This window comes from Nelusetta ayraudi, unplaced genomic scaffold, assembly GCF_046127955.1.
Source record: "Nelusetta ayraudi isolate G7.1 ecotype Tasmania unplaced genomic scaffold, CSIRO-AGI_Nayr_v1 ptg000033l, whole genome shotgun sequence".
NCBI lineage: Eukaryota > Metazoa > Chordata > Actinopteri > Tetraodontiformes > Monacanthidae > Nelusetta > Nelusetta ayraudi.
The window spans coordinates 3,928,825-3,939,519 of record NW_027466083.1 but is presented as its reverse complement, the minus strand read 5'-3'; the positions used below and the strand labels follow the sequence as shown (position 1 = coordinate 3,939,519).

The following is a 10,695-nucleotide window of genomic DNA, read 5'->3' as shown; positions in this document are numbered from 1 at the left end:
CTAATGGAGATATTCCATTATTTTTTAATTTTTGCTGCTGAATCATCTGTCATCTGTGCGGTAAGCATTTGTACCACCGATAGGGGGCAGTAAAGCGACATTGGTCAATGCGACCATTCCGTTGAAGGAGAAAAAGATGCAGTAGGAAGTAAACCGCAGAATCTTCGCATGGATCATCCTTTTATTTCAATGTCCCCCGTTTACAGTTAAATGTCAGTTTATAGCGAACAGGCACGGTAGTCCGGGAGGTAGGTACTGCTCTTATCAACCAATGTGGAGAAATCACACGAAAAACAGCAAGCTAGAAAGAATGAACAGAACCGGCTAGCTATGTGAGTTAGCATGTGTTGTGCTACCCGTGGAGCGCCATCGAAAGCAGCCCGACGGTGTGCGACAGTTGCTATGGTTACAATGTTTCTTGAAGATTCGAGGCTTTAGCCTTCAAACGGACAAACTTCCGCGCTTTCGTTTAGTTTACCGTGTTACTTGACTGTGAGGGTGCGAGAAAAACATCTGTAGGCTGCGCTTCTGGAAGTATCTACGTTCTCTCTACATTCTAATACCGCAACACAGCCAACTTGCATTAACTTTGATCTGATTAAAGCCGAGTGCGACGCTTTCGATGCTACCCGTCAATAAGCCTCACTAAAGAAGGAGAAGACCAGAGTCGTATTTCTTCAAGAGCACGCTGGCAGAGAGTCTGCTCTGACCAGGGAGATATTGGAGAACTTTATCCGGTTTACAGGTACTAAACTTGCTGACGAGATGGTGCAGATGCACGTGAAGCGCGGAGACGACAGCCAGTTTTTGTTGAGCACCACTGTGGACGCGCCGGTGGAGACCATCATCCAGCAGATTGCGGCGATTTACAGCGGTAGACTCAAAGTGGACAGAATATGTTCAGGTGAAACTTCTCCCTTTTTTTGTTTGCGTAGCAGCTCGCTAGAAAAGGCGTGATTGCAACTGTCAATATATTAGCAAATATATATTTCTTAAAAAAATGCACATCTATAGTTTTCTGGACCATTTGATAATTGTACAGTTGTATTTGAATTTACACCTGCCGTGATGTAGTTCGATCTTTCTAACTCTAGACTTGCTTGTTACGGACCCACAGAGATGCAAGAGCTGGCGGAGCATGGCATCTTGCTGCCGCCCAACATGCAGGGACTAACCGAAGAGCAACTTGTGGACCTGAAGTTGAAAGATGAATGGGAGGACAAGTGTGTGCCCAGCGGCGGCCCTGTTCTCAGGAAGGACGAGTATGGGAGGAGGAACGGACATGGTGAGCGCTAACGCTGAACTGTAGGACACAAAGTTTAGTGTGACGAGGAAACCAACTCTGATGCTGTCCATCTCTTCACCAGCTCCTAATGATAAAATGAAGGAGGTATTGATGAAAACAGTGGAGGAGGCCAGAGCAATGATCTCTAAAGTGAGTGCAAGTCTGAAGGCATCGGACATTTTGTGACAGGTATTAAGGTTTGTTTATTAACTGTGTCCCTGTGGTTTGTTTGTTTGTTTTTTTCAGAAGCAAGTTCAAGCTAACATTTGTGTCACCAAGGAGATGGTGAAGGAAGCTCTGGATATGCTGAGGGGTGCAGTCATGATCGTATATCCCATGGGGCTGCCACCTCATGACCCCATCAGGATGGAGTTTGAAGGTCGGGAGGACCTTTCAGGGACACAGGTAAACAGCTCAACCTGTTGTGGAGAGATTAACAGAGTGACTCACCTTTCTTTCCTTGACCACCGCTGCCGTATGCACATTACAGGCGTCTTTGCAGCTGATGCCAGAGGACGAGTGCCAGCTGTGGTGGGCCTCCAAAGAACTGCAGAGGGGTAAAAAACTGCAGGACTACGTTGGCAAAAATGAGAAGACAAAGCTTGTTGTGAAAATGCAAAAGGTGGGATTCTTTGTGCATTTGACAATTGTTTTTTTGTTGTTTTTTTTTCCTGGACCATTTTATTCGTTTTTTTTACCCCTGACATTTACAAAATCACCACATCCTATTGATAGGACAGCAAGAAACTTATTCTTATTGAAAAATATAGCATCTATCACTTTACAATAATCATTTTTGGAAAAATGAATCACTTATTTTACAATTGAAGATCTTTTAACTGCACTGACTAAATAACTCCGTAAGTACTGGACTGAAGTTTTGTTGCATCTTTTAGTGTTCTTAGTAACACTCATGATTCTCTTTTCTTTTCCTTCTTTCCTTCTTTCTAACGCAAACAATTCCTGTCATTTGCTTCAGAAAGGACAAGGGGCACCGGCAAGAGAGCCCCTGCTCACAGAGGAACAGCACAAACAGATGATGCTGTATTACCACAGGAGACAGGAGGACCTCAAGGTGAGGAAAGGCTAAACACAGTGCTGAGCGTGTTGTAGAGAAATCACCTTTTCTCCCTCACGGTCCGATGACGTAACCTTCTGCTGCCGACATTTTCAGAAACTGGAGGAGGACGATGACGACAGCCACCTGGACTCGCAGTACTCAGACCGACAGTCCCTCAGGAAACAGTTTCTCGGCCTCACCAACATCAAATGGGGACCGCGATAAAAGGCCCAGACCCATGTCCTTCCCACCTTGGAAGTGCTTTGGCTCAATCTGCAGCGATCAAGTTTCCTTACAATCCTGGGACTCAGTTAGCAGCTGTTGCCACTGTGCGATTGGAGAACATCATGAAAAGATAATGAAATGATTCTAAAGTCACTTTTATTAAAACTGTACAAACTTCTCTGTTGTGTGGATATATTAAAGAAAGCTTTTTAAAAAAAAATATCTCCCACTGCATTTTGTAACACAATTAATTACCATGTTGACATTCACTGATGGAGCCCTAAAATACTTTGCCATAATTTATCCTTAATATCCATCCTTGTCAACGCAGTTTTTAATATTAAACACAAAGTGGAGCAATATACAGATTCATATCACTGAGCAGCAGATAATCAAAATCAGGCGAGTGAGAAAGGAAGGAAAAACTGATCGTAAACATGTTGATGATTTTTATCCTCACCGCCTCAGTGGAAAGTACACTAGGGGTCACTGCGTTTAACGGTCAGAGGTGGTGAGTCAACTGGAACTATGAGTACAAGGACAAGGATGCAACACCTTTCCTCTCTTTGTCCCAGTGAGCGACCCACACATACCATGAAAAAGTGGTTCTGTTCAAAGGCAGGAAGCTTCTGCATCAATTGTTCAATAGAGATCTCGTCGAGAATGAACGCTGCAGGTCTGACAATAACTGAACTGAGCTTAAGTGCGCTTACTAGCAGGAGGAACAGCTTTATCATAATGCCAATAAATATGTCAATATCCTGTAGATGGCAGCACTGAGTGTGTGGTCCCATCAAGACGTTCCATAGCCTGGCTTGTTAAAGTGTTCTAAACAAAGGTTTTCTCCCTTTTCGCCCTTTAGTGGAGCTTTCTCTACCTTCGCCCAACTTCCACTGAATTCCACACACGGTGGGTATGAACGGAATTACTGGCATGCATTGTCCACTGCCAAAACAGCCTATCTCTCTCAGTTAATCAGTTACAATAAACACAGTCCTGCATTTATTTCTGAGTCTGAGGCCAAACTGACTCAGATTGGTTATAGATTCCAGTATGCTTGGTCGTGCTGCTGTGAAATCTTTCAATTATTCATATGCCTACAGATGGCCCTTCATATGCAAAGCTTTTAGCACTCCCTACCACCACTAGTACACTACTGTTCAAAAGTTTGGAGTCACTGACTAATTTCTGCATTGAACTCCATTATAACCATCTTCATGAAATGATCTACTGGAATGCTCTAAGAACATTGCATGAAAATCAGTCAGGATGAGCTGAACACATACGGGATGGCTTTTACTGTTGTTGCCTTGAATGTCTGCTAGAATCTGATTTTAGAGAATCAATATTGATTGTGCATTATGCAGACTTCCTTACAGAAGTCGAATGCTTTAAAGCTGTTCAAAAATGTAAACGTTTCTAAAACAAAGCATTGAATTATAATCACAGTTGTGTGTGCTAAACTATAAAGGAGTAAACAAAACATCATGGTTTATATTTTAGGCTCTTTAAAACAGCCTACTGTTAGTGTGCTCACACAGAACTTTACACACTTTGAATTCTCTCAATCACTTTTAATTCGACATTAAACACTAAAATGTTCCCAAACTTCTTAAGCACATATTGACTGATTTTCAAGCATTCATAATGATCGCAGAGCACTCAAGATCATTATTTCATAAAACTGGTTACAATAGAGTTCAATGCAGAAATGAATAGGTGACCCCAAACGTTTGAACAATAGTGTACATTATCGTTACACAGTGAAAATGCAACTTGTGTTACATTTTAAAACCCTGTTCATCCCTTTTTTTTAAAAGTAGGCAAATGCTGCAGTTTTACCAAAAATAAAACATTAAATCAGAGTCACACACACGTTTTCCAATGCAAAACTGCGACTGAGATTTTCCGAAAGAAAAATCCTGCAGGCGTCACCTGCCGCCTACAGGTTCCAGTGGTGACTGTAGGAGCTGCCGTTCAGATAAGCGTTCATCCAGATCTCCTGTATGACCATCTCCCTTCGCTCGATCCTCTCGGCCCGCTCAGCCGCCTCGTTCGTGTACTCAACCTCCTCCCAGTCACACTTCTCCTTCCTCTCTGCCGCTGAGATCAAGGAGCTCTCCGTCTCCTCCCCCTCGCCTTCTTCGTCCTCGTCCTCATCGTCTTTGTCGTCCTGGCAGGCATCGTTCTTCTTGGGTGCGAGTCTGCCGCCCTGCCGCCGCCCTCTACACGTCACCCGGACGGACACGGCCAGCAGCGTGAGCAGGAGGCCGAGGCACACACTGGAGGTGAACAGCAGCGCCGCCGTCTCCGGATGCTCTGCGTCCGCAAATGACGAGGGTGGAAGTGCAATGAAAGGGCGGAGTTCCTCACACATAAATACTTCAGTGAGTACGCGAGGTGCTTTTATTTTTTACGTTCTTTACCTCTGATGTAAGCGTAGGTCAGGAGGGAGCTGCTCATCACGGCTCCTGACTTGTCCGGCCTCTTTGACTCTTTAAGGACGGGGTGCTCCACATCTGTAGGAGGAGCTGTTGCAAAAATTAGGCACAATGATGTGAGTGACAACATCCATCCATACATTTTCTTTTTTTTTTAATCAGCGCTTCTCCCACAAACGCTTCATGAAGCATAAACACGCAGAGTCAAAAGGTTTAAGGGTCCCATATCAGGCTTGTATATTTTTACCTCTGACTCCATCGGAGCAGCCATGCAAAATTCATTTACAAATAAAAACCAAAGATCTTTTTTTTTTTTTTGCGGCCTATTTTTCAACCTCCTTCAAAACCGCTCAGCTCGGACTTCCTTCTAAGAATCGTGTTTTGTTGGATGTGTTCCACATGTTTTTGGATCTGGACTAAAGCAAGACCGCAATGAGTTGCAGGTGTTCACAGTAACAGTGCCCCTAGTGACATCACCGCATTTTAACACACACTTTAGGAAAAGTGCAGTAAGAAAAAAGGCAGTAAATGACCATTTTGTTCTTCATTTCTATGGAGACACATTTTATTGTTAGAACACAATAATAAATAGATTGTGGCTCAATATGGCAACTGATTATATAAAAAATAATAATGCGTTTACCTTGATCTGTGGCCAGAGCAGGAGATGGAGTGGAGCTCAGTATCTTAGGATCTGCCTCCCTCAATAAAGCCTCTGGTACTTTTAGAAGGAAAGACACAAGATAAACTGTTAATCACTTCACAGTCTGGGCCCACGATGATACAATTCAAACTGGAAGTGCATTTTACTTCAATATGTTGACCGGTCAACGAGGTTAGCCAACATGGTTATAGAATTCCATCAGGCCAGCTCATACCAATAACACCTTGTTGTTAGATTCCCAAACTACGAACAACAATATAACTGCGTGACCTCACTGCCGTCCGTGCCAATCGTAGGAAGTTTTAACAGGATGCCGGCCTCGGCACGCAACTCTGACATCACAGCCCATTATTCCCGGCTTCTGTGTTGTTGGGTGTGATAAGAACAGCTGAGGGCTGAGATCATCAGATAAAAAAGCGCTGCAGGGAAACTTCAAGTTACAAGTTCACTTTCACGCAGTTCATTCCAAAGAAGGGGCTGCGTGTTTGTTGCTATATTTAGCAGCGCCGCAGATTTACAGCCGGCCGTGTTTGTGTCTTGTGAATGAGGAAGCGGAGCGACGTACCACAAGAATAGAGCACGCTGAGGTACTTCCTGGTTCCTGGAAAGCAGGGGTCCCTGAAGGTCCGGTTGCTCACGGCAACGATGCACTTCTGTTTGCTGTAGCAGGACTTGGACACCAAGTGCACGGCCTCGTGGTTCAGACACTCTGAAGGGAGCGACGGAGACAAAGACAGACATAAAATCACCCTTTTGGCCGCTGATTTGTTTTCTGGCAGCGTTGAATAATTACGCATACGCATCAAAGTTGTTTTTTTTGGCCAGCGGGCGTCCAAAGGATTTTAAGATCACATGGAACCACTAGAATGGTTTGTGGAGTGCATTGTGGTAAAAAGGACAAATGAAGGCAGTTAAAAAGCAGACATGTTGCCTTGTGAAGCAGACGGAGCTACAGGTGTGATCGACAATGCGAGTAATGGCTGGAGCCAAACACCGGTGATGTCATTCACTAAACCCGTGCCGCCTCTGGTTTGCACCACCAAAACAGATGGCAAAAGGAGGAGAGTAAACAGGCTTGTACTTCTATTTGAAGCGGCTGTACATGAATCACTACGCTCTTGTTGTCAATCCATTTTTTTCCCTCTTGAACCACCTCAGCGTCTCATGGGAATTTTTTATAGATCTCAGCAGAGTCTGGCTGCAGCTGACACAAACAATGCTAAAGGAATTCAAATTGCAGAACGGTCTTCACTCTTACTTCAAACATGTTATACTCTTACTGAACACACACTGCCAGACAGGTGTAGAATGTGAATACAAATACCCTGGACGATACAATTAATAATAAACAATTAATTAATGTACTTGTTTTTCTACTTTTTAACTCGCAACTCTTAGCTGTTCGACTTAAACCACAAAAAAAACTCTGTCAGTCTCGACTTACATGCAGCTGCTGATGTTGGTGTGTGAACATTTTTTCCTCAAATTTAAACCTCGGTTGCTCAGTATGATGCACAGTCATACAGACCGCGTCCACCCAGAGCTGCGTCTGTTGCTCAGAAAGACGCTGAAGAGCGCTGAGCGTCCGGTAGACTCACCAAACGGGGGTGGTCTGGTCAGGTGGGAGGGGCAGGTGTCCAGCTGGCCCAGGCCTCTCCCGTAGACAGCTGCATAGATGATGAGCACCCTGGGGGGCTTACAGCGCAGGATCAGCTCCCCTCCCTCGCACACCACGTGCCTTTTGTGTTCGGCTGAGTGAGGGGACGCAGCAGAGAGATGTAAAGTGCCGGATTAGCACTAATGGGGAGCAGTGGGGAGTCGACTGGGAGGGGACAGACAGGTTGGGACACATGATGAAGGCGTGAGCCGAGCTGCAGGACTCACTGGGTTTACACTTGTAGTCCACGTGGAGGTATTTGGAGGTGCCGGGGCAGGGGTCCGGCCCAAACAGCAGGTGGTGGACGGGCAGCTGGCAGTCTCTGTGGCTCTGACACTCCGACAGCAGCTTCTGCGCAACGGACACGCGTTTCATTCCACATTGGAGACAAACAGTGAGCTCACGTGAAGGAGCCAGCGTAGGTGATGTGGCACCATGGATAGATATGTGGCAAGGCGCAGAGGGCCCGGACGGGCTTCCAAACCCAGACTCCCGGGTAATAGTCATGCGCGCTTAACCATTCGGCCAAAGGGATATGGCCAAGTAGCCAGGGCACATGATCAATTGGAGGCATAGTGACAGGACTGCCACAGTCATAGATAGATATATAGATAGATAGATAGACAGATAGATAGATAGACAGATAGATAGATAGATAGATAGATAGATAGATAGATAGATAGATAGATAGATAGATGTACTTTATTGATCCCAAATTAGGAAACTGCACTGTTGCAGCACTAAAAAATTTTTTTAACTAAACAGTAGTTACAAAAACACTCAAATCAATCTATGTACAACAAACAACCAAAGCAGATCAAATTGTGCAGAGGCAGGGATAAGCAGGGTTTTCTAAACCTTTAGTGCATTATTTGCCACTGAGTCCAGGAAAAATGCCATTCACGCACACATGGCATCACATAAATGTGCTGGCCCATGTGTGTGTGACCCAGCAAGAGTGGAAAGGGTCTGCATCGACATCTATACAAAATGCACCTGGAGAGCCGTAAAGGCCGAGCAGCTGTGGTTGTGAGCTCCGGCTGGAGGCTCCGTGCCACACAACCTGGCCGCGCCGCTCCCGTAGAAGGCAGACTGGATGGAGATGGTGGAGTGGCGGGGGCAGTAGAGCCGCAGGGGCTGTCCGTCGCACGCCAGGGCAGAGTGGCTGGTGATGATCCTGGAGAGGTAGTCTGTGGTCCACAACACTGGTTAGAGGGCAACAGCCGTCCTCACACACTGGCACAGTCAAGGTGCATCATTAAGAGCACAGGCTTGAGATGGAGGATTTTTCCGTTTTTTCTAATCCATTTCTTTTTTGGCATTTAGCTTCACCTGTGCCGAACAGATGTGTTGGCTGGTGCTTTGGAATTCTGTCATTTTTCCCGGTGCAGTCTAACAGCCCTCTTTACTGGGTGGAAACTCACATTATTCACAGCAAGACCTAATCTGGCGAGTCAAATTTAGATGTAGTCAGGTTCCCACCAAAGTTTTCTTTGAATTGTTGTCTTTGAATTGTTTCCCAAACGGTCCATCTATCAGTCGTTATTCAGTCACAAAAAAGAAAAAGAAAACTTAAAGCGGTTTCTTTTTTTGTCACGGACAAACGACAGAGAGTTGGACAGTTTGGCAAACAATTCAAAGACAACACGGACAAACTGGATTGTGTAGTCTGTTGAAGATACATAAGAGAGAGGAGAGAACCTGGAAAGTCAATCATTTCTGGGTGGGCCACCTGCCAATCACCATGGTCATACACACACCCAGGCCCACCCACACATCTGCCACTGATGGTAATTCCACTCATGAGAGTCTAGAGATCAATGTATGTTTTGTTTACCAGTTTCATATGACAACACGACTAGCAGTGAGACACAACTTCAGGCACATGGTTCATCATTTCGTCTGTTTTAAGACATCATCCCTTCTCTGTGATCATCATCATCATCATCATCATCATCATCATCATCATCATCATCGTCATCATCATCATCATCTTCATCTTACTTGAGAAATCAGCCAGTCCATGCAGCCGCCTGCTCCACAGCAGTAAAGTCAGGTAGAAGAGTGCGTGGCTCCGCTCCTGTCCGTGGCAGGTACGCGTCCAGCTCATGATCCCGACTCTGGGATCATATTCGGGAGACTCGGATGTTCCCTGGAAAAATAAATAATCCCTGAAGGTGTCCCCTCGAGGACTCGCGCTTCATCCATCCACCGGTCCGCTCACTTACTAGCGGCGATGTTGTGACGACTTGAAAAGCGCCATGCGGCCTCTGCTGTCACGGACCACTGACGGGAGGCTGGAAATAGCAGCTGCGCAACAAGTTGTTCAAAAAAAAAAAAAGAAAAAAGGGGGGAAATTAGGCGATACGATCAGGTCCGACGCGCCGTGAATGTCCCCAGCACCGCTCTGCCTCTGTTGCGAATTTGCGAGTGGGCTGCATGTGCGGAACAGCGGCGTGTTGGAGCGACAGCTGAGCGGGATCACTCCGGGGGCGTGGCCGATCCCAACTATTTCAAAAGGGAAGAGGCAGGACGCGCTCCCGGTGTGACGCACTGGAGGGAGCTTGTTGCCTCGGTCCCCCCCTGTGCGTGTTTACCTTTTGGATTGTGGCGAAGTGTTCCCACCGTGGATTTGCTTCAGCCCGCCTGCTTTCCTTTTCCGTCTCGCCCCTTCACCACAAAGGCGCTGGTGACGTTTGAAATACCGTGCGTGTCTGTTTATGAGATTCATATAATTTTAACTGATGAGTTTTCTTGTTTTTCTTCTTCATGCAAGAGATCCCCCTTTCTGTAACCTATGTTTCCACTTCTTTCACCGTTGTTTTGCTGAACAACTTGACTGAGCTGATAAAGCTGTATCCTGTGCTTGGTTCGCCTGCTTCACTTCTTAGAAAATGATTGCTGATAGATAGATGGGACATTCAGTTGTGTCATTCTGCTCTTTGAGACGTCACAATGAGAGCGTACTCTGGCAGTTTAATGAAAACACTTGCAGCCCTCTGAGAAAACATTTGTCTCTGCTCACTTTCAAACATATGAAAAGTTCAACAAACAAAAACGGAGTGTTTTTTTTTTCTTTTTACTGGAGGCTGCAAACAGAGGCCTGATTTGCTCTACCAGAGTTTGAGATTTTTAAACAAACAAAAAAAAATCTGTAATATGGGGCCTTTGCGTTTTAGTTTACCAACATGCTGTACAGGGCAATCAAATATATCAATGTAATGGCAGATTAAAGGAGAGACAGATAACTAGTAAAGAAACATTTTATCTGTGTGAATAATGATTTGTGGGACCCCTAAGTTAGTATTTTGTTTTTGCACAAGCATTCCTGCTTCACGTGAAAGACATTTTCACTCTGTTTCT

At 45.3% G+C, this 10,695-nt stretch overlaps 2 protein-coding genes across 4 annotated transcripts; one reads left to right on the top strand and one right to left on the bottom strand.

The window, feature by feature from the left end:
* Nucleotides 1-90: 90 nt before the first annotated feature.
* cfap298 (cilia and flagella associated protein 298) lies at nt 91-2,747 on the top strand. Of its 2 annotated transcripts, none has more exons than XM_076031671.1 (8): nt 91-248; nt 685-904; nt 1,118-1,285; nt 1,368-1,435; nt 1,532-1,690; nt 1,776-1,907; nt 2,265-2,360; nt 2,460-2,747. In XM_076031671.1, exons 2-8 carry the CDS (start codon nt 766-768, stop codon nt 2,568-2,570), a joined length of 873 nt encoding a protein of 290 aa, XP_075887786.1. In that variant the 5' UTR covers nt 91-248; nt 685-765; the 3' UTR covers nt 2,571-2,747. The 2 variants fall into 2 exon arrangements, with proteins under 2 accessions (XP_075887786.1, XP_075887787.1); XM_076031672.1 differs by having other exon boundaries at nt 111-248; nt 746-904.
* Nucleotides 2,748-3,357: 610 nt separating this feature from the next.
* Nucleotides 3,358-9,858, bottom strand: eva1c (eva-1 homolog C (C. elegans)). Of its 2 annotated transcripts, XM_076031666.1 has the most exons (9): nt 9,561-9,858; nt 9,337-9,484; nt 8,329-8,537; nt 7,560-7,683; nt 7,274-7,426; nt 6,241-6,384; nt 5,655-5,732; nt 4,997-5,101; nt 3,358-4,889 (listed from the first exon to the last, which is right to left on the bottom strand). In XM_076031666.1, the coding sequence occupies exons 2-9, from the start codon at nt 9,440-9,442 to the stop codon at nt 4,513-4,515; spliced, it is 1,296 nt and encodes a 431-aa protein (XP_075887781.1). In that variant the 5' UTR covers nt 9,443-9,484; nt 9,561-9,858; the 3' UTR covers nt 3,358-4,512. The 2 variants fall into 2 exon arrangements, with proteins under 2 accessions (XP_075887781.1, XP_075887782.1); XM_076031667.1 differs by having other exon boundaries at nt 8,329-8,522; nt 9,337-9,851.
* Nucleotides 9,859-10,695: the final 837 nt, after the last annotated feature.

Bases quoted from the DNA above. Each gene is read 5' to 3' on its own strand.
- cfap298 (XM_076031671.1), top strand. From the start codon at position 766: ATGGTGCAGATGCACGTGAAGCGCGGAGACGACAGCCAGTTTTTGTTG. The intron at 1,286-1,367 runs GTGAGCGCTAAC...TCTCTTCACCAG, and splicing joins TGGGAGGAGGAACGGACATG to CTCCTAATGATAAAATGAAG. The intron at 1,691-1,775 runs GTAAACAGCTCA...TGCACATTACAG, and splicing joins AGGACCTTTCAGGGACACAG to GCGTCTTTGCAGCTGATGCC.
- eva1c (XM_076031666.1), bottom strand. From the start codon at position 9,442: ATGAGCTGGACGCGTACCTGCCACGGACAGGAGCGGAGCCACGCACTC. The intron at 7,684-8,328 runs GTGCATTTTGTA...TCCGTTGCGCAG, and splicing joins CGGCCTTTACGGCTCTCCAG to AAGCTGCTGTCGGAGTGTCA. The intron at 7,427-7,559 runs GTGAGTCCTGCA...CCCCTCACTCAG, and splicing joins GGACTACAAGTGTAAACCCA to CCGAACACAAAAGGCACGTG.